The 23,659-nt window shown below is 39.1% G+C and overlaps 1 protein-coding gene across 1 annotated transcript in view; it reads left to right on the top strand.

The window, feature by feature from the left end:
• Positions 1 to 7,966: 7,966 nt before the first annotated feature.
• Positions 7,967 to 23,659, top strand: part of LOC123234900 — a 45,031-nt gene continuing 29,338 nt past the window's right edge. Inside the window, exon 1 of the mRNA XM_044660911.1 lies at positions 7,967 to 8,060. Within this exon, the coding sequence (XP_044516846.1) occupies positions 8,019 to 8,060 (42 nt within the window). The 5' untranslated portion in view covers positions 7,967 to 8,018. The remainder of the gene's footprint in view (positions 8,061 to 23,659) is intronic.

Raw genomic sequence — 23,659 nt, 5'->3', positions numbered from 1 at the left:
ACCAAAGTCCATGTGACTGCGATTTTTATGACCCAAATAACCAGGAAGCTGAGACCAGTCAATCACGTTCTATGGGGGCAGCTTTGGTTTATTGCACTGAGGCTGGTGGATTACTTGAGACCGATTCTGAGCAGCAGTAGGCAAAGCTGATTGGATATCTGCATTAAATTTATCATGAATATGGTGAAACCCGAGAATAGGGGTCCCAACACAATGCCATCCCAAGGCAGAAGTGGAGTAGGTTAAAACTCCTGTACCAGGGGACAGCTGGGTAGCTCGGTAACTCAGTAGATTGAGAGCCAGGCCTAGAGACGGGAGGTCCTAGGTTCAAATCTGGCCTCAGACACTTCTCAGCTGTGTGACCCTGGGCAAGTCACTTGACCCCCATTGCCTACCCTTTCCACTCTTCTGCCTTGGAGCCAATACACAGTATTGACTCCAAGACGGAAGGTAAGGGTTTTTAAAAAAACAAAAACAAAAAACTCCAGTGCCAATCAGAATGAGACCTGGCCTTTACTTCTACTCTGGGGAAGATAGTCCTAGTCAAAAACAAAGAAATAAGGATGATCTGGGTTCAAATCCTAACTCTCCCATTAACTTCATGTCCCTGGACAAGTCATTAACCTCTTAAGTATTCTTGTACCTAGAATTCTCCCAAATTACAGACCATTTTAGTATAATTAGAGGCTGCACTATAAACAGAATTGTCCTTCCTTATTCTGGCTGATTAGTTCAGCACTTGGATTCTTCAAAGGTGATTCCGGCTATCCATTGAGGTGACTTTGCACTTTGTGATGAAATGTTCCCTTATTCACTACTGAACAGGAAGAGCCGATGTGGTTCAGTTGACTTTTATTTTAAAGACTACTAATGTGAAACTCCCAAGCTCAAGCGTTCTACCAGCCTGAGCTTCCTAGGCAAACAACAATATTCATAAAAAATACATATAGAACAAATTGGAGGCCATCTCAGAGGAGAAGCGCCAAAATCAAAGAGAACAATGAAAAGCAATATGCTTTCAGTAAAACCTTGGAAGACATAAATGAACTGACTGATGCAAAGTGAAGTGAGCAGAACCAAGAGAACTTCATACAGTTAACTAGAAAAAAAAAAAGACGGGACTATTAAATTGTCAGAAAAGCCAATCTTTAATTAAGGAAAGGGGTACAGGGCTGAGTTAGGCCTCTACACAGAGTCCGAAGATTGAACTCTGGATGCTCTGGTCCCTGACCCTGGGGAAAGCCAACTGTGCTAGATTGGGCAATTCTAAGGAGCCACTAAAGTTGGGAAGCTTAAATACCTTTCTAGGGGAGCATGAGGACTGAGGATGAGAAGGACAGTTGATTGACTACTCCTTTAAGGTCCATTGTTAGTCTGAGACAAGTGAAGTTGGACTTTCCCTCAGGGAAGAAACCCCATGTGACAAAGTCAAGCCTGGGGCCTTCACCTTTAAACTAAATAATCTGGGGTTCATTAAATCTTTCTAGGCTACCAGTTTGGGGGCTTCTAGATTCTATGTCAACAACAGTAACCACAATAATTGTATAATGATCGACTTGTCAATGTGGAATCTAGAGACCCTAAACTTGGAGGCCTAATCAGCCCTGTCCTCCTTTTCCTTAATTAAAGAGTGGTTTTTCTGACTATTTAATAGTTCTGTTGTTGTTCAAAGTCAACAAATTTAGGAAAGGCTTAGCCAATCTTAGTAATATAAAGATCCAAACTAATTCCAAAGGACTCATGTTGAAAAATGCTATCCATCTCCAGAGAAAGAACTGATGGAATTTGAATGTGGAGAGAAGCATACTATTTTTAAATTTTTTTCTTAGAGTTTTTTTTCTTTCATACAATGTGACTAATATGGAAATATACTTTGTATGACTGCACAAATTGCTTGCCTTCTAAATGAGAGAGAAGGCAAAGGAGATTGGGAGAGAATTTGGAACTCAAAATTATAAAAAAAGAAAAAGAAAAAAATTTCATTTAGAAATTTTCATTAATTTTCATTAATGAAAAAAATTTTCATTAATTAATTTTCATTAAAAGTTTCATGTAGAAATATATGTCATTTTCCTGTTTTGTCACTTTTCTTAGTGTGAAATGGAACCTCAAAGTTGCTTTAATTTGCATTTCATAATTAGCAATTTAGAGCACCTCTCCTTGCCCCCCATAAGATTGCTGATAGCTTGGATTTCTTCCTTTGAAAACTGTATCTTCATATCCTTTGACCATTTAGCTCCCAGGGAAGGGCTTTTAGTCATAGAAATGAAATATTTACTTGAGAAACTTGTTGCAAATTTTTTTTTAACTGATGAGCAATTTATTTAGATAAGATTTAAAAAACCCAATAGCTGTATACTGTTTTCTTTTTTAAAATATCGTGCTTTTTTTTTTGGTATAAAAATCACACAATTAATAGTTCTGATTCTGTTAAGATACATCCATGTAGTTTAGTATCACTGATTTCACAGACAGAATAAGCCATTAAATAGATTATCTGCTATTAGTCAGCAATTAAAGCAAATTAAGATATGATATCAAAAGATATGCACCATATTGGCATGGGCATTGTACCCCCAAAACTATAGAAGTGTTTTGGACAAACTATAGGCAGGAAAATCCTTTGCTCCCTTACATTCTTGTGACTCCTAACCCAAAACATCTGATAATTCCTATAAGATCCTGAGAGAATTATCCTCCTTGGAGTGTCCTTTAGATGGTCAAAGAAGTATATCTCAGACATCCATTTGTCCCTAAACTATGAGGGTCACCCCCTATGTCTTCAGGCAGACCAGGTCAGATGACCAAACCCCCCACCGAATGCCTGAGTGTTTACCACACTAGAGTCACGTCTTCACTGTGGCACAGAGTCATGTCTCCACTGTTGTAAATCCAGAATTGATGTTGTCTAGGAGACAGCTTTTCCATCCATGCTGTCCTCCCAAGAAACAGCTCCCCATCTTGCTGTTCCCGCCTTGCTATCCTCCTGGCCATTCTCAACATTATTTTCTAAAATAATGAATTTCTCTTTTTTTATTTTTAAGCTAAGTTTCAGAGTCTTGCATTCTTGCAAAAGGTATTCTTCCCGAACCCAGGGGGTTCACCTCTGCACCCCACAACAATATAACAAATCCTAATACAGTACTTTAACCTGAATAGGAGAATACACTCAGGGAACTCTGTAGTGGGGTAGAGCCTGTCTGTATGTCTAAAGAAAAAGCCTTGTGACAAAATGACAGAGTAACCCAGAAATCCCAAGTACTTTTTGTTGCAATTAAAAATCCATAATGGTATTCACACATAATATATGACCGCCTGTTACAGTAAAGACTGTTGTATATAGATAATTAAAAGATGAGTGTGTGGAACATGCAGACAGAAGTGATGTTTAGGAGGGAAAAATGTAAGCTCTATGTTAGGGTTAAAAATCACTGTCCCCCTTTTTTTCTGCAGCTGTGACTTGAGAAAAGACCACAGGTTCCCTACATCATAGCTGTTTGCATACATTCTGTTAAATAAAAAATGTATGGAAAAACTTGACAGGTGACTTTTAGCTACACTCTAACAGGTTATTAAGAAACTATGAAATATGACAATTTAGTTGATATGGCAAGGCAGCCTGTGAAGGCTCTGTGGTACACTGAGTGATTTGGTTTATTGCAAAGAGATGATAGGCTGCTTTTCCTGTATCTAATATGCCTACTACAGTTCTGTAAATTTTAGGGATTGTGGAGAGTCTGTTTTAGTGACCTACTTTTAGTGAATAAATATAGTTGTGTTATGCAAAAAATTAAACACAAAGAGTGGCAACTCTAAGAGCCATTACACTTTAGTATTTTTCCTTTTCAACAAAGACATTTCTGTTGACGTGCTGGACAGGCAGCTGGGTGAGAAGTCCATTATGTACATAAATTCCAGTTTAAATTTTTGGCCACTTAAACATAATGTAATGGACTGTTATCACATACTTCTTATGGCAGGGGGAGTGAGCCAGGATCAGGAGTGGCAACAATATAACATTCCTTTCAGAAAGATGAATCCTGGCCTCTTTTATTATTAAAATAAAAAACACAAAAAACCCCACAAAAAAACAACAAATACAATGGTGAACATACAGGACAAAACAACCCGTTTGTAGTCTTCAAACTGGCATAGAGAGAGCCTGATACCTCTTTAAAAGTGAATATATTAGCAGTTTATGGATGAGAAAATGGTTGAAGCTGATCTAGTTGAACCTGTTTCCCTTCCCATTTTGACTACATTAGATGTGTTTGTGCAAAATCAATTGAATCTTTTATAATCAAAATTGTCCATTTTATCTAGTGTGATCCTCTTGATCATTTGTTTGGTCACAAACTCTTCTTGAATGGAACATATTATGAATCATTGGTCCCACCTCATTTTCAGACACAGCCAATTTGTGGATTCATGTTTTGTGACTTATTTTTTATTATGAGGGAGGGCTTTTGGGGGGAGGGGTAGAGGGGTGGAGGGACTCGAAGGTAAACTGGACTGACAGTTTCTCCTTTGAATTTCTTCCTGAAATCCCAATTGGTGGTTGAAAGGGGAGGTGGCCTTAGAGATCTCAATCCTCCTTCATTACTTCATCCCAGGGGGGGAGGGTAGTCTACCCTCAAATGCCTTAGGGAAGGTGTTCTGGTTTAATGATAATGGGCCTTTATCCTTTCAAAGCCTTTAACCAAAGACAAAACGTCCCAGCCCATTTAGATGCCTTGGGGCTTTGGAATACATTACTTCAGCTTTCGAAACTGGACTGCTTCTGTTTAACTTTCAAAACTCTGGGGTTTAAGAAAACAAATGGTTTCACATAGAAATATTACTAATAAATAATACAATTCAACATTAATTTTCCTCAGTATTTTATTCTAGAAGTGAGAGGAAGGTACTTCCTCTGCATAAATTAGATAAGCAGGAACAAAACAAATAGCTTGATAAATCCAAGAACAAACTAGTAGGGAAGAAGCTTCTTTTTATTTTGACAAGAACTTCTGGGAAAACTAGAAAGCAGTTTGACAGTGAAACAGGTTTAGGACAACATCTCGAAGCATATATCAAAAATAAAATGTAAATAAAATGTAAATACATGACCTAAATATTGAAAGTCACAGTATAAAAAATTTAGAGAATGGGAAGTTTTATCTTTTTCTTTTTTTTTCTTAACTTTTATTTTCTTAACTCTTATTTTATATTTCTGTCTTTATTTTCTGTCTTATCTTCTGTTAATAACAACTCTAAGACAGAAGGGTGAGGGCTAGGCAAATGGGTTAAATGACTTGCCCAGGGTAACAAAGCTTACAAGTATCTGAGGTCAAATTTGAACCAGGTGCTTCGGTCTCCAGGCCTGGCACTCTATTCCCTGTGCCACCTAGAGGTTCCTGGTTTCATCTTTAATATTTGTGCATTTGTGGAAAATTTATTAGTCACAGAATAGATTATAAAAGGTTTAGGGGAAGAAAGAAATAAGCATTTGTATAACATCTAGTATTTTGTCAGGTGAAAGATGAAATGACTAGGGAAATAAAGATTTGAACCTCCGAGCATTTTAATTTATTAAGCAATGTATGCCAACTGCCTAACAAATCAGTATTGGTCCCTTTCTCAGTTTAGGGCTAGAGCCTAAATACTGGAGCAGCTAGTCTTTTATACTTTACAATTAACCAAAGAAAGTCAATTAAGGAAAAGGAAACAATACAATTTAAGGTAATCTGATTTCTAATTGGATAAAGATTGGAGACTTTCTAAATTGTGAGGGGGAGAGTAAATAGGTGCATTTCCCTGAATTCAGTAAAAGAGAGGTCTATTCTCCCTACACCCCAATGTCTGTAAAGGACCCAAGGAAAATGGAAAAAATAACTGATTGGTCAGTATGGGACTAGTTTTCAGGTAAGACATACAGGTTGCTTGAGATGTACAATTGTGGCAAAACTACTTGCATCAATCTTTGGACGGATCAGGTGTCTGGTAAGCATAACATATGTCCTGGAGAGAATGGCCTCTAAATAGCAGGTCGAGGTGGATCAACTTCACAGCCAGATTCAAACAATGCAACAAGATTTTCTTTCAGTTGCCACCATTGAAGAGTTTTCTCACGAGGCAGAAGGTGGACTGGACCCATATTTGAATAGAAATTAAGCCAGCTCCAGAATTGAGTCAAAAGATGGGGTCGTTGGTGTTGTTCACTCTATTTCTACAATTAATTTTCTGTCCTAATCCCCTTAATTCCTTCACTATTTGCTAGTAACAGTACTAAACACCTTATAAAATTATCTTATCTGATCCCCACAACACTACCTTCTCCAGGGGATCCTTTTGTCAGACAATCTGAGGCTGACTTGCCTAGGACTACACAGCTAAGAAATATGAGAGGTCAGACTTGAATTTAGGTCTTCCTTTCTCCAGGCTCAGGTACTAATTGTTTTGATCTATTCCTGGTTCGGAGGCCAGCTTTACATTCACTACATTCAATGTGTCAACATGGAATCTAGAAGCCCCCAAATTTGCAGTTTAGTAAGATTCGATAACCCCAGTTTAGTTAGCTTGAAGGTGAAAGCCTAAAGTTTGACCAAGTCTAGGGAGTTTCTCCCTGAGGGGAAAGTCCAACTACTGGAGTCTCAGACTAACAATGGACCTTAAAGTAGTTTAAGTGGTGGCACTAATCCCCAGCTGATGTAAAGTATCTCTTTTGTCCCAAAGGTTTCTACCCTTAGGCCAAAGTCCTTTACCAAGGTGCCCAGCCCCTCACGGTCTGGACTCTATGGTTTCCTTTGTTACCATTGCAAAGTCAATCAACTATCCCTCTCATCTTCAGCCCCAAGGAACCCCTGGAAAGGTATTTAAGCTTCCCACTTTAATGGCTCCTTGCAGTTGTCAATTGTGCCGCAGTTGACTCTCCCAGGGGTCAGTGACCTGAGACAGTCTCAAGCCTAGTGAAGTGCGAAGCTCTCTGTGGAAGCCTAATTTAGCACTGAGCCCCTTTCCTTAATTAGTGTTTTTTTTTCCGACTATTTAATAGTTCCCTGTTTTTTTCCCCAGTCAACACACGTAACAATATTAAGTCTTCCTATCTCCACGATCAACTTTCCATTTATAACAACCGACTGATTCTTTTGCCTGAAACATCTCTTGACAAAAGTCTGACTTTCTAAATCTGCAGAAAATTGACAAATATCTTCAAGACAAAATCCTTTTGTAGTCCAAAAAAAATCATTTTTAATAATCATGTTTCTTCTGTATCTGCAAAGTGTTAATAAATTACCTAGTAGATGTAATTTTCCCTGATAATACATAATACAATTGTCCCAATATTATTCTTAGTCAAGAAGCAGGCTGGTCATTTCCATGTTACAGATGTGGAAACAAGCCATAAGTGGGAAATGATGGGTCTCTAGCATTGAGGCACTGTCATGGTCAAAACCCTAAAATCTTGAAATCAGTGAGCTGATTTTAAAAGCAATCTCTCCCTTTTCCTTGGTCTAGATTTGGAAATTCCTTGAACTCCTGGCTGAGGAAGGGTAAAAAAAGGAGGGAAAGAAAAAGATGAGCAGGAAGAGAAAACGGAGTGAAGATAGGGAAGAGAGAACATAAAGAACATAAAACAAAGAAAGGAAGAAAAGAGAGGGGCAGAGGAAGACTGAAAGGGAGCAGAGAGAGAAAGGAGAGATTAGATATAAATGAGGAGAAGAGAGAAAGGAAAGAGAGAGATGGAAAAGGCTGGAAAGGAGAGGAATGAAAGCAGAGGAGAAAAATCAAGAAGTACGAAGGGGAAAGAGAATGCTGGAAAGAGAGAGGAAGGGGCGGGCAAGAAGGGGGCGGAAATGCGCCGCCCCTCCCTTCGTGGGGCAGACCCTTCCCGGGGAGGGGGGAGGGGAATGCTTGGGGCGGGGGAGGTCCGGGTCCCGCGGGCGGAAGCTCAATTTTACCCTCCCAGTCCCAGTTAGTCTAGTTGAGGAGGTGAGTGAGCAGCCAGGAGGAGCTAAGCTGGTCTGGGACTCTCCAACATGAGCCTCCTCCTCCGCATTCTGCGCCCAGGGCTGGGCTCGGTGAGTAGTTGGGCCTGGGGTCCGGGGCAGGCCGAAGAGAGGCTGGACTCCGCGGCGTGCGGGAGGTGGGGTGGGGAGGGGGCACGGAGCCTGCGCGGTATGGGAAGGGGCTGGATGGGAAGGGGAGGGGGCGGGGCCCTCCTGTGTCCCAGCCGCGCGTGCCTCGTTCTCCTCCTTCTCGGTCACGGCCCATGCCTGCCCCAGCGGCTACCATGGTGCCAGCAAGCGGAGCGCTCTGTGTTCATCGTGCGGCCCATCCCCCGCCCCAGCACCTATACACACGTATACCTCGTCGCGCGGGTGCGCACTTGAATTACAGCGAAAATCTTCCCAGAGCGTTGTCACAGGCTGGAAAATTGCCTAAATGAAACTAAGTTGTCGAGTTCTTAATTGTCTAGTTCTTCTGGGGAACCCTCCAGGTTGTTCCAGGTTCTCTGGCACTTGGGTATGTGGGGGAGGGGCGAGGCAGCGGATTCTTGGTTCGAATTTTCTGGTTGATATTAAACTGCAGGTGACCTCTAAGGACCTTTCCAGATCTAAGTCTGGAATGTAAAACTTACTATGATTGCCCTCTTCCTTGTGGCCAGGATTTTTTTTTTTTTAAATCTTAAAGCCCTGAAGGAGGGATTGTGGTATAGAAGGAAACTCTGGGGTTCAGGGAAATGATTTACCCAAGATTACACAGGTTGTAAGGACCAAATGTTGAAACTGGTATTTGTTTCTCCACACACACAGGAAGAGGGGAAGGGAATAAACATTTATATTGTGTCTACTATGTACCAGGAACTTTACAAATAATCTAATTTGATTCTCACAACTACCCTTTGAGGTAGTTACTGTTATACCTATTTACACCTATTTTACAAAATTGTAAATGGATTTAACATCAACTACCTTAACTAAGTGACTAGCCATGGGTTATATAGCCTGTTAGGTGTCTTGAGGCTAGATTTTGAACTGTTAAAGACTATCCTAACCCTAGGCCTGTGCTTTATCCACTCCACTAAATGCCTAGTTCCTAAAAGATAGCATTCATCTGGACCTGGTGATATGACATACATAGTTTTTTTGGGGGATCCAGACCTGTTTTCCTCAGGTAAAGGAGCTCCTAGTGAGGAACTTCCTTTGCCAATGCAGGTTAAATTACCTTACATTGTATAAATTCAGTGAGAAGCATTATGGTGAGCTAAGAAGCCAGGAAAACTCAGTTTTAAGTCCACCAGTGACCCATCCTGATCTTTAGATTCCTTAGGGAAGTAACTCTTTCTCAGTGTCCCCAGATAATTTTTTTTCTCTTACTTTCAGTCTTAGTAACAACTCTTAAGACAGAAGGGCAAGGGCTAGGCAATCAGAGTTAAATGACTTTCCCAAATTCACAAAGAAGTTAGATTTGAACCTAGGTCATCCTACTCCAGGCCTTTGTATCCATTGGCTACCTAGCTACCCTTTTCAAAGACCATGACTTCTAAAACTAAATACAGTACTCCAGATGGTGTCTGACAATGGTGATAACAAGTGAAAAGACGGTGGTCTGCAAACTATAAGCCACTGAGCTTAACTTTCATTCCTAGGAAAATTCTAGAAAGGATTATTATAGAGATAGTTGTTAGACATTTAGAAAGGGAAGCAGTGACAGTGAACTATAACCTCTATTCCTGGAAGCTTATTGTTCAATCTTGTCTGACTCCATCTGTAACCCCATTTGGGATTTTTTTGTCACTTCTTTCTCCAGCTCATTTTACAGATGAGGAAACTGTATATTGCTTTTACCTTTTATAATCTGCAAATTTGACAAGCAGGCTATCTTTGCCTTTATCCAAATCACCAATAAAAATGTTAGATAACACAAGGACTAGCACAGATTCCTGGGATACCCCTGGAGACAAATTGTCATGTTGACATTGAACCAATTAGCAACTATTTAAATCCTTTTAGTTGTATTTTTGTTTTGTTCACATGACATTCTCAAGAATTGTTTGAGATACCTTAACTTTTTAAAAAAATGTTATTATGGTGGGGCATGGGAGGGGGGAGCAGCTGGGTAGCTCAGTGGATTGAGAGCCAGGCCTAGAGAAGGGAGGTCCTAAGTTCAAATCTGGTGTCAGACACTTTTCAGCTGTGTGACCCTGGGCAAGTCACTTGACCCCCATTGCCTACCCTTACCACTCTTCTGCCTTGGAGCCAATACGTAGTATTGACCCCAAGATGGAAGGTAAGGTTTTTAAGAAAAAAAAAGTTATTATCATGCAAAACCCACTTCCATATTGGTCATTGTTTTAAGAGCACATTCATATATAACCCAACTCCCAAAATAAAACCATTGGGTCTATTTTAATTATGGAATCAATCTGAATTGCTGATTCCTGGTGACCACATTTTAAATACATATCTATAAATACCTAAAATCTCCCTCTTACAATAACACTGTGAAAGATAGTATGTTTTTATCTGCATCCATGACTCCAACAATTCTTTCTCTGGAGATACTTCAGCTTTTTAAAAATCTAAATAAACCATAGCTAATTTTGGCTGGTATGACCTGATCTTGATGAAGCTATGTTGCTTCTTTGAAACCACTGCTTCCCTTTCTAGATGGCCAATAACTATGTAATAACTGCCCCAAGAATATCAGGGAAGGGCCAAGGGAGGGAAACAATTTGATTCTTATAATTTGGGGAAATGTATGTTGACAATTGTAATTACATGTAATTGGGAAAATAAAATATAAAAAAAATAATAATTTCCCCAAGAATCAAAGTCAACATGATTGGTTTATAGTTTGCAAGATCTGATCTTTTCATTAAAAACATGGACATTTCTCTTTCATAAGTGCATTGCCCTTTTTTTAATTGATCTTTCAAATATTATTAACTCAACAGTCATGTCTGCTTGTTCCTTTAGTGTTTGAATAAATCATTCTTCCAGGTCAAGTGATAAAATTTGTCATGAGCAACTAGGTGCCCTTTTCTTTTCTTTCTGTATTTTGGGTTTGAAATCCCTGTTAATCATTTTTTATTCTGCCATTTTCAGTGCAAAGGTCCATTCTCCTTTGTAAGGAAAACAAATGAAATAAGGATTGAATAGTTCTGTCTTCTTTTAGTAATCTTTCCATATACCCTCCAAGCAAAAGTTTGATCCCTTCTATGAGTTTCTGTTTTCTCTTTAAAAAAGAAAAATAAAATCCCTTTATGTTGTCCTTTGCTTCCCTTTAACAGCTTCCTTCCATTTATTCTGAGCATTACTACTCTTGGCACTTTTTTTTCAGGACTATATATAACCTTAAATTTATCTTTTTTAACCTACTCTTGCTTTTATCTCTTCTGTATTTCTTTTTAAGCTCTAAATTGGTTGATGAGTTATCCTGGGCATCCATCTCATTCTCTTTTTGAAGAATCCTATTTTTTATTCATTGTTGGAATTATTTCTCTGTGTATTTCCAGAAATTTTTTTTTTTTTTAGAAAGCCTTAACTTCTGTCTTAAAGTCAATACTGAGTATTGGTTCCGAGATAGAAATGCAGTAAGGACTAGGTAATGAAGGTTAAATGACTTGCTCAGGGTCACACAGTTAGTGTCTGAAACTAGATTTGAACCAAAGAAGAAGAGTCTTTTCCTGTAGACCTGGCACTTTATCCACTTTGCCACCTAGCTGCCACATTCTCATTATATCTTTTTGATATTATTATTTAATAAGCATTTTTTTTCCTCTCCCACTTTTCCCCTTCTTGGGGGGGGGGGTTGGAAGAAAAACAAAATGCCTGTTACAAATATAGTCAAACAGAACAAATTCCCATATTGGCCATGTTAAAAAAATAAGTGGTATCTCATTTTGTATTTTAAGACTAACTCCTTTGTCAGGAGGTAAGTAGCACTGAGTGTTAGAGTAGGGCTTTAGTTCTCTAGAATCATAGTTAGTCATTGCGTAGATCAGAGTTCTTAAATCTTTCACAATTGTTTACTTTTGCTAAGTTATTAACAGTATAAATTGTTCTCCTGATTCTGCTCACTTCATTCTGTATCAGTTCCTGCAAACCTTCCCAGATTTGATCTGAAAAATCTTCATCATTGTTTCTTTTGTTTTTTCTTTTTCTTTTTTTTTTTAAACCTTTACTTTCTGTCTTAGAATCAATACTTTGTGGGGCATCTGGGTAGCTCAGTAGATTGAGAACCCGGTCTAGAGATGGGAGGTTCTGGGTTCAAATTTGGCCCTAGTCACTTCTTAGCTATGTGAACCTGGGCAAGTCACTTAACCCCCATTGCCTCACCCATACCTCCCTTCTGCCTTAGAACCAATATATAATATTGGCAGAAGATAAGGGTTTGAAAAAAAAAATCAATACTGTATATTGGTTGTGGGGCAAAAGAGTGGTATGGACTAGGCGATGGAGGTTAAATGACTTGCTCAGGGTCACATAGTTAGGAAGTATCTGAGGTCAAACTTGAACCCAGGATCTCCCAATCTCCAGTATTGGCTTTCTCTACAGAGCCACCTAGCTGCTTCCCTCTTCATTGTTTCTTACAATACAGTAGTATTCTATTGCATTTATATGCCATCGTTTGTTTATCCATTTCCCAATTAATGGGTACCTCTGTAGCTTCCACATCTTTGCAACTACAGAAGGAGGCGATATAATATTTTTGCACATATAAGATCTTTTCTTCTTTCTTTACTCTTGTTGGGGTAGAACCCAAGAAGTGGTATAGTGGTTCACAAGGTATGTACAGTATAGTAACTTTTGAAGTATAATTCTAAATTGTTTTCTAGATTGGGTGGTCTAATTTGTCTTTAATATAATCCTTTTAAAAAAAAACCTAGTTTATGTTTTCAATTCATAGGTAGCCTTTTGTGTTATACGATGTGAGATACTGCTCTAAGTTTAATTTTTCCTGTATTGCTTTCCAATTTTCCCAGTAGTTTTATCAGCTTGTGTTTATGTTACTGTGTATGATTCGTTAAGGACTATTCTAGTTACTGCTTTAATTTTTTTTTTTAATTTAATTTAATTTAATTTTTTTTAAACCCTTACCTTCAATACTGTGTATTGGCTCCAAGCTAGAAGACTGGTAAAAGCTAGGCAATGGGGGTTAAGTGACTTGCCCAGGGTCACAAAGCTAGGAAGTGTCTGAGGCCAGATTTGAACCCAGTTTCTCCCATCTCTAGGCCTGGCTCTCAATCTACTGAGCCACTAGTTACTGCTTTATAATGTAGGATAAGTTCTGCCATTGAAGAATTTTGAGTAGGGGCATGGCAGAGTTTGGTGTTGCAGGATTATTTGGCAGTCATCTACAGGATGTACTGGATGGGGTTAGACTGAAAGCAGGGTGATCAGTAATTAAGTTATTAGAATAGTATGGGCAGGAGGTGCTCAGAGCCAGTTGCGGGAGCATCCCAGTGTTCTGGACTTCATTATGGTCTCAAGAATCTCATCATCCTGCAAAATTACAGTCAGCTCTGAAACCCACGTTGGGTACCTCTTTCCCCTCTTGAGGTTTTTTCCCAGATCCTCCCTTTTAGTTGTGTGTCCAGGGATGATGCCATCTTATTTCCTCTTCTGAATTACATCATACTGCCCTCCCTCACCCTCTTGCCCCAGTGCCTTTCCTTCCCCTTCCTCCCTGCCATCCTTTTTCAAGTTCTTTTTGGGTATCTCCCTAATTAGTTTGAGCTCCTCATGGGCACAGCTTGTCTTCTTCCTGTCTTTGTACCAATGAATTGAGCACAGTGTCTGAGGCATTGGTAGTTGTTTAGTAGATGTTTATTGACTGACAGATGCAAGAGATATTGTGGAGGAGAATTATCTAAAATTTGCCTTTGATTGGATAGCAATAGAAGAAAGTCAAAGATGGCTCCAGTGACCCTGAATGGCCTTCTGTATAACAGTTTGTTTGTTTTTGTTTTTTTTTAAATTTTAAACCCTTAACTTCTGTGTATTGACTTATAGGTGGAAGATTGGCAAGGGTAGGCAATGGGGGTCAAGTGACTTGCCCAGGGTCACACAGCTGGGAAATGTCTGAGGCCAGATTTGAACCTACGACCTCCTGTCTCTAGGCCTGGCTCTCAATCCACTGAGCTACCCAGCTGCCCCTGTATAATAGGTTTTTAATAGCTAATCTATACCAGACATGCCTTAATTTTGTAATGCTGCCCTGCTTGTTCCAGCTATGGGAGTCAGGAGATCTGGGTTCTAGTCTCATTTCTGTTACCAGATGTATCTTGTAGCCTCAGCTGATGTTTCATACTGAGCTGTGGCCAAAAATTCTGCTTTACCTGGTTCCCAGCCTTCCCAGGAAATCTCAAGGCCTAGAATAAGTCTCAAGCAGTCAAGGCTTTTCTTGAAACTTTTCAGTTTGCAGGACCTGCCCAGATTGTGGCTACTGGGAAAGCAAGGTCACTTTCTGTCAGGATCGGGCCTTAGACTAGGACTTTAGTCCTTTAAACAAGTAACAGTTGATCAATAAACCTTTGTTTGATGTCCTCAGTACATTTTGTCACCAAGTGATATTCTTTATACTTGACAAGGTAGAATGATGAATGTCTTGTGCTATCCTAGTTGTTATTCATTCAGTCATTAAGTCATAGCTGATTCTTCGTGACCCTGTGGACTACAAATGGAGTTTTCTTGGCAATAGGTACTGGAATGGTTTGCTATTTCCTTCTCTTATGGATGAAAGCAAACAGAGAAGTTAAGTGACTTGCCCAGCTTAACTGTTTGAGGCCAAATCTGAGCTCGGGCCCAGGGCTCCATCCACTGTGCCATCTATCTGCCTCTTTGCTATATCTTTGTGAATTATCAAGATCTAACTGATACTAGATAAAAGAGAACTCATACTTGTGTAAATCTATAGAATGTTAGAGGTAAAAGGTTAATTAGTTAGGTTAACTAATTAACCAAAAAACATTTTTAAGCCCCCTTACATTATGCATAGCTCTGTCTTTTTATTGAGAGTAGGGGAAGATATGAAGTTTAGGTAAAATTCAGATCTTGCTATCACATAGTTTACTAGAAGAAAATAAGACACCAGTACAGATAACTAAAATGTACAATGTTATATGATAAGCGTGAGGCCTGAAAAGTATAATCAGCACATATGATGAATTGGAATGATTCAAGTTAGATTGGGATGGTTCCCTACTCATGGATGGCACACAAATATTTTTGAGTAGCAGCATGGCATAGTTGATAGAGAAAGCAGATCTTAAAATCAGGAAGGACCTGGGTTCAAGTCTCTCCTGATACATCATTTAATCTCTTATTTCTTAGAGAGTGTGTCTGCTTGCATTTGTAAAAAGAGTTTCCTTACCTGGGAGTTCCTTATGCCAATAAAATCACATATCAAATCCTTAATTTCAAATCTTTTAATTTACTGAAGTGAAGTCCATGGCAATAAATTGACTTAAATCGGGTCACACATATCAGAATTTGGACATCATTCCTTTATGTCTTCTTTGTAGATTGTAATTGGGATTATTCCTGACCTGTACCCTTCCTTATTTCTCCCATCAGTGTTCTTCCCTTTTATCTCTAAAATTGGGATTCAGGTGGAGTAGCATTGTATATTAAGCTCATAAATTCATATGATAAGCAGCAGAATATAGTGGAAAAAATATTGGATTTAGGAACAGAAAATATCCATGTTTGAATGAGGACTCTTACCTTCTCTGAGTCTCTTCCTCATCTATAAAAGGAAGATAATATTTCTAGGACTAATTAGGGTTGTTTTGAGGATTGAATGAGATTATATATATAAGATTTATTACAAACCTTATAGTGCTACATAAAAGTATTCTTATCATTATTATTATATGAGGAAATCCAGGAATTAGAACAGGTTGTTGCCAAGGTGGAGTATATATCCTGATTCTGGAATCAAAGAACCCAATTTTGAATGTTAGTTCATACTACTTGTTGGATAACAGTCAGCAAGTCACTTAAACTTTCTGGGTCTAAGTATCTTTATCTGTAGTGTAGGTTGCTGGATTTAGATGACCTCTAAGGTCTCTCCCAGTTCTAAATGTTATCAGCTAAGGAAGGTGAAGGGCAGGGGATAAATATTTATATGGTACTGTATAAAGTACTTTACAAATATCTCATTTGGTCCTCACAATAACCTTGGAGGTATGGTGCAATTATTATCTCCATTTTACAGTTGAGGAAACTGAGGCAGAAAGAGGTTAAGTGACTTGCTCAGGATCACCCAGTCAATAAATGTCCAAGACTAGATTTGAAGTTGGGTCTTCCTGACTCCAGGTCCATTGCTCTATACACTGCAACATTAGCTGCTTCTGAAGGAAGTGTAGTATAGAACATTTATTTGGGTGAGAGTCATTGAAAGGAGAACAGATTTTGTGTTGAGAACAGATTTTGTGTTGTTACTTTTCTACTCAACTAGAAAGCAAAAAAATGTAGAATAGTCAGGAAAATTTTACAAACTTAACTGAGACACATGATCTAGTACTATCAGGATATTCTGTTGGTATTTTACAGCAGAGTAGCCAAAAAATGCTTGACTTGACATAATAATTTCATTCTTCAAAAAGCGGCAGAAGCCATTAAGGTGATTATTCTTTTTAGACCAAATATTCTGACCAGTGTGTCATTTGAAATTGTTGTAAGCCCTGGAAGATTACAACTTCCAGGGCTCTCTGCTACAACTTCCCTTGACACCTCCCACTTCCTTTGAGGGAGGTGTCAGGGAAAGTATAAAAGAGAAAGTTTGGCACCTTTTCTCTCTCTCTACTCTTTTAAACTGTTATTTCCTTTTTGAACTGTTTCCCACTTTTCTTGCCAAGTTTGTTCTATCTTTCTTACTTGGTTCTCCACCTCCATTCTGATTTCCTGGAGAGCTTGTGACCAATTTTCATTTTTGGGGGAATGTTTGGATGTGTTTGCTTGTTTGTCACCCTCTGCTGTCTCCTCTGTAGACTCTTATTTTTCTCCATAGAAATTATCCAAGGTCAAAGTTTTTTTTCTTCTTCTTTTTTTTTTTTGGTGGTTGTAGATTGTAGTTCTTGGGTGTTGGTAGCCATTGTTGTATTAGTTTTTTCCTCCCTTCCCAGTCAGAACTCTGAATGAGGAGGGTAAGCAGGTCTCTGTGAACCGAACTACAGAGCGAGTTTTTGCCTTGAGGCTATTTTTTCAGTCTCTTCATTTTTCAGTCTCTTCAGTGTCAGCTGTGTGCAGCCCCTCTCTGTGTCCAAGCTCTGCATTCCTCATCCTCCTGGGGTCCCAAGTCCCACTGCCCTCAGGGGTAAGTCTGTGGTGTCTTCAACCAGCCTCCCTGAGAACCTAGAGATTGCCCTGGGCTCACTCTGATTCTGGCACTGTAGATTGGAGTGGGGGAGGATAATCAATTCATGCTTTGGTAGGAGTAATTTTACCCCCTTATAGTGTAGAAATGCCCAAATCCTGCCTACCTTCAAAGTTGTACCCTACAGTAGAGCCACTTCACTCGTCTGATTTTGATTTTTTGTCCTATTGAGGTACTTTATATTGGTCGGTGGTGGTGAAGAGAAGACCCTTGCTTCTACTCTGTGTCCATCTTAGCCCAGAAGTCTCAGGAAACATTTATTAATTGCCTACCATGTGCCTGATACTGTGCTAAGTTCTGGGGACATAAAGGTAGAAAGAGTTCAAAGAGTTCACAGCATTCTAAGAACCTATGTTTTAAGACACTACATACAAGCTAACCTGGGGATGATGAACACAGGGAAGGCACAAACATTAAGGAGATCTCAAAAGACTTCTTGTAGAAGGTGGAATTTGAGCAGAAGCTTGAAGGAAGGAGGTAGAGCTAGGGAGGCTGAGTATTCCAACCATCAAAAATGCCCATAGTTGGGAAATGGAGTGTTGTGTTCAAGATACACAAAGGAGCCCAGTGTCACTAAACTGAAGAGTACTTTGAGGGATAGAAAGATAAGGGAAGGCCAAGGTATGCAGGGTTTCTAACACCAAAGAAAGGATTTTATTTTTGATCCTAGAGGTGATAAAGAACCTCTAGTTTGGGTAGGGGGTTGACATTACCAAAAGACTTGTAGTTTAGGAAGGTCATTTTTTTCTATTTAAAAATTTTATTTAGGAAGGTCATTTTTGCCAGCTGAGTGGAGATTGGATTGATGTGGGAAGAAATCTGAGGTAGGGAGACCAACCAGAAGGCTATTCCAGTGGTCTAGGCAGGAGATAAGAGCCTGAAGCAGTGTTAGTGGAAAGGAGTGTATGATTGGTGTCATTAAGGTTAAATCAACAGCCCTTGACAACAGATTGGATATGGGAGTTGAAAGAATGAGAAGTCAGGAATGGCACTGAGATTTTGAATCTGGGATGCCTGGAGAACATGATGGTCTCAATATGAGTAGGAAACCTAGGAGGAAGGAAGGCTTTGAGGAAAACTAGAATAAAGAATTATGTTTTCGACACGTTGAGTGTAAGACGTAGATGAGCATTCAGTATGAGGTGTCTATTAGGCTTGTTCCTTTACATTTGTATCTTCCCTGGAGATGGTAAACATTCGATTTGGGTTATACATGTAGTATAATGCAATCCATATTGGTCATTATTGCAAGAGAATACTCATAAAACCCAAACCCCAAAATAAAACAAATAAACTAATGTGGAAGACAGTATGCTTTGATCTGCACCTGACTCCAACGGTTCTTTCTCTGGAAGTGGATAGCATTCTTTGTCCTAAGTCCTTCAGAATTGTCCTGGATCATAGTATTGTTGAGAGTCACTAAGTTTTTCACAGTTGATCATTCTACAATATTGCTGTTGCTATGAACAGTGTTCTCTGATTCTGCTTATTTCACTCTGCTTCAGTTCATGTACGTTTTTTTTGTGACATCATCCTACTCATTGTTTCTTATAAAACAATAGTATTTCATCACTATCATATACCACAGTTTTCTTGGTCATTACCCATTTGATGGGCATTCCTTCAATTTCCAATTCTTTGCCACCACAAAAAGAGCAGCTATAAAGATTTTTGTATAATAGGTCCTTTCCTCTTTTTTTATGATCCAGTTTAACCTTTCTGAAGACAAAAAAAACCATTTTATTGATCAAGCAAAGGGAAGGATCTAAGAAGATCCATGGGGTTGCAACTGGGAACTCAATCCATTTAACAAAGGCATGTATAGAAGGTAGAAATAGCAATAGGTAACTTAATATGCATGCAAAAGAATGACATGACCCTTTAAGAGTAGTATCAGGAACATTCACACTCAGAGTGAGCTGAAGGTGTTAGTGCTGACACAAAGGACTTTTTGAAAAAGTTTCTTTGGGGTTGGGGTAAGAGGAAAATCAAAGGAAGGATAGTACTGTTGCTTAGGGTGGAGATGATGATTTTGGATAACTGAGAAGGTCGAACTAGCCACTCTTATGTTATCTTATTTTCCCCTCTTATAACAAAGAGAATGATTTTCTTACTGGGAACAATAAAATAGAAATGGTTATTAGAAATTTGAAACCAAATATAAGCATAAAGATGGTAAAGAGAGCAACTTAGATGCCAAGATAAATTGCATTCTAGGATGCAAAATTTAGGATGATTGAAATGGTTGATGTAATTTCCCAAGTGTGATCTTTGGTAAATTGTGGAAAATAGGGAAAGTCTTCAAAACTGATGAGCAGAATGTCTAATTTTCATAAAAGAAAAGACAGAATTTTCAAAGGCAATTGACCTTGACTTCTGTTTTTGGCAAAATTGGAAAATAAATGGTTGTGATCAGTTTGAAAAGGAAGTGATGAAGAATATGTGCTGGTTAGCATCCATTAGAGAGGATCATGCCAGACCAACATCCTTTTCTTTTTTGATAGTTACTAGACTACTTTATTAAAAGCTGACTTCCTCTCTCTTCTCTTTCTCTGTCTCTCCATACATACATATACATATATATCATTCTTCTACATATATAGGTGAAAAGGAATTTTTAACTCCCTTTTTTAAAAAACTTAATCAAGAACTTGGAGTGCTCTTCCTTTCACACTTAGACAGACACTTGAAGAACCTTTTACTAGAAAAGAAATTTCATACTCTCAAAGACCAGAAGTGGATTCCACAACATCCCCCAACCCCTCCACCCCACCCCGCAGTGCTAGACAAATTAAAGAACTATGATTGGTTCCCGAGATGTGACATTAGAGAACTGTTGGGTAGAGAAAAATGCTTATAAGGTGAGACCCAACAGGAAGTCAGGCATTCTTATTTTGGACTCTGATTTTGGATTCCCATTTTGGATTCTCATTTCGGATGCAGCTTCTGATTTTGGCTTCCTGATTCAGACCTTGGATTCTGGTGGACTTTTGGATTCAGCTTGCTGTATGGGTGACTCAGGCTGAAGAGGGACGCTTACTCTGGTGAAACTCTTGTCTCCTTGCTGTTAGAGACTGCCTTTTATGGCTCAACCTCTTTGGCATCAGTCCTTGGTCCTTTGGTTGGTGAAACACTTGGCTGGAGACCATCAGATTCTGGTGAGATTCACATTTGTCTTCTCATTCACGGTCTGGAGGCATTCGGATCTGGACTTAGGGTATTTAGAAAGGCAATGTTTTCTACCTCCTTCCTACAGTTCCTTTTCTTTATTATCTCTACCTTGTTGTAATAAAGCTACTAAAGCTACTGACAGCCTCGTGACTTAAGAGTTAATTTTTATAAATGGCGACCACAACTTTTTATAACTCTTAATTTGACCAAAACCAATTATAATTCTTATAATAGGTATAAATCTACATGATATATCTCTATATCTACATATCATATTATCTATATATTTATATTTATTGCATGCTTATTTACTAGCCACTTAGGCATTTGATAGTCTCTCTTGCTATCTTTGTAATGAGGTAGAAATGATATAATTCAGCATTGGTAAACATTTTTGAGATTGCAAACCCAAACTGCACTTTCAAGCCAGACAATAGAGGGAGGAAGTGCTTGCATTGGGCTGCTGGGCAGAGGGGTAGGACATGTGAAAAATGTCTTTGGGTGCTGTGGAGGAAATGGAGCAGCCCCCTTGCCTGGGCATCTGTGCCGCACCTTTGCCAACATGGATATAGTTACATGGATTTGGAGCTGATTGAATGACTTAGCACAAAGGAGTATTCCTTACTGATTCTTATCTCTAGTGGAATATCTCACATATTTGTTCTTAGTTCTTCAGGCCCTTAAGCATTTTTATCATTGACTTGGATGAAAGCATGTATATCAGATTTGCACATGATGTAAAGTTGGGGAAGGAGGGAAGGATAGTTAGTAGATTGGACGACAGGATTTAAAATGATTTATCAAATTAAAATAATGGGGTGATTTTGATAAGAAGAAATTTAAAAGGGATACAGATAAAAGTTCCATGCTTTGGTTAAAAAAAAATCAACTTTATATATGACTAGTTAATTTTTTTTTCTTAAATTTAAACTTTTACTTTCTGTCTTAGTGACAACTTTAAGACAGAAGAGAAGGGCAAGGCCTAGGCAATCAGTGTTAAGTGGTTTGCTCAAAGCTCACATAGCTTGAAAGCAGCTGAGGCCATATTTAAACCCAGTTCTTCCCAACTCCAGGCCTGGTACTTTATTGATAAATACTTTGCCACCTTGTTGCCACAAGTCAATAATTCTAGGGCTTTTAGTGAATTGCAAGCTCAATAGCATGGCAGCTAAAAAATCCAAGATGATCTTAGCCTTCCTTAAGAGAAGCTTAAGAAGAGAAATATGCCCTGATCAGACCTGGAGAGTTGTGTTCATTCCCAAGTGTTACATTTTTGGAAAAGTAGGACATGTTCAAAGGAAGTGGACAGAATGTTTAGGGGAATGAATACTATGCCATATGACAATCAGTTAAAAGAATTGAAAGAAGGGAAACTTGGAAAAAGGAAGACTTAGGGAAGAAAGGATTGTTTTCAAACATTTGATTAATGTGTAGAAGAGAGTGTAAGAGGGGAAACTAGGTATTTAAGTTATAGTAGCCAGAAATCTATTAACTCGATTTAAAAATAAAATAGACCGAAATCAGGATGACTTTTATGGTGGTTTATTTACAATTAGGAAGGTTGAAGGTAGGGAAATTGAGAGAAATTCTGGCCCAGATCAGAGGCCTGAACCAGGTAGGGATTAAGAGGCCCCAGCAGAGGGGGCATAGAGGTAAATTAAACAAGACTTCTAGCCACAAGGTCTCCTCTAAGAAGAGAGGCTTCCTTAAGGCTAGAGCCTCCATAAATGCCAAGGGAAGAAAAAGAGAGTCAGCCTAATTTACCCACATGACAATTCAAAGGGAAGCAGTCTGAGGTCTCACCAGAGATCCTTCCACACTAAGTTCAAAGTGCCAACTGCCTCCACCGGAAGTTATCATCATATTTAAAAGATAACATCTTTTGTCACTTCCTGCATCCACCTCCAATTTCAAGTAGACAAATGGCAGCCTCGGCACTGTTTTGGACTGCCCAAAGGGCAGTCCTTTGTTTTTGATTTGTCACTTACTGTCACATGTGGGTAACAGACCTCCCCCTCCCCACTTAATTCTTTTTTTTTTTTAGCATTTATTAATATTCATTTTTTTAATCATTTTTTAAAATTTTAAACCCTTAACTTCTGTGTATTAACTTATAGGTGGGAGATTGGTAAGGGTAGGCAATGGGGGTCAAGTGACTTGCCCAGGGTCACACAGCTGGGAAGTGTCTAAGGCCGGATTTGAACTTAGGACCTCCTGTCTCTAGGCCTGGCTCTCAATCCACTGAGCTACCCAGCTGCCCCCTAATATTCATTTTTAACATGGTTACATGATTCATGCCCCTACTTTCCCCTTCACCCCCACATCCCCCCCCCCCCCATGGCCGACGTACATTTCCACTGGTTGTAACATGTGTCATTGATCAAGACCTATTTCCAAATTGTTGATAGTTGCATTGGTGTGGTAGTTTTGAGTCTACATCCCCAATCATGTCCACCTCAATCCATGCGTTAAGGCAATTGTTTTTCTTCTATGTTTCCTCTCCTGCAGTCCTTCCTCTGAATGTGGGTAGCTTTCTTTACCATAAATCCCTCAGAGCTGTCCTGTGTCATTGCATTGTTGCTAGTACAGAGGTCCATTACATTCGATTTTACCACAGTATATCAGTCTCTGTGTACAGTGTTCTTCTGGCTCTGCTCCTTTCACTCTGCATCAGTTCCTGGAGGTCTTTCCAGTTCACCTGGAATTCCTCTAGTTTACTATTCCTTTGAGCACAATAGTACTCCATCACCAGCATATACCACAATTTGTTCAGCCATTCCCCAACTGAAGGGCATCCCTTCATTTTCCAGTTTTTTGCCACCACAAAAAGCGCAGCTATAAATATTTTTGTACAAATCTGTTTATCTATGATCTCTTTGAGGTACAAACCCAACAATGGTATGGCTGGATCAAAAGGCAGGCATTCTTTTATAGCCCTTTGAGCATAGTTCCAAATTGCCATCCAGAATAGTTGGATCAGTTCACAACTCCACCAGCAGTGCATTAATGTCCCAATTTTGCCACATCCCCTCCAACATTCATTACTCTCCCCTTCTTTCATTTTAGCCAATCTGCTAGGTGTGAGGTGATACCTCAGAGTTGTTTTGATTTGCATTTCTCT

The sequence above is a fragment of the Gracilinanus agilis genome, chromosome 1 (genome assembly GCF_016433145.1).
Source record: "Gracilinanus agilis isolate LMUSP501 chromosome 1, AgileGrace, whole genome shotgun sequence".
Classification (NCBI taxonomy): domain Eukaryota; kingdom Metazoa; phylum Chordata; class Mammalia; order Didelphimorphia; family Didelphidae; genus Gracilinanus; species Gracilinanus agilis.
This window is presented reverse-complemented; position numbering and strand designations above follow the sequence as displayed.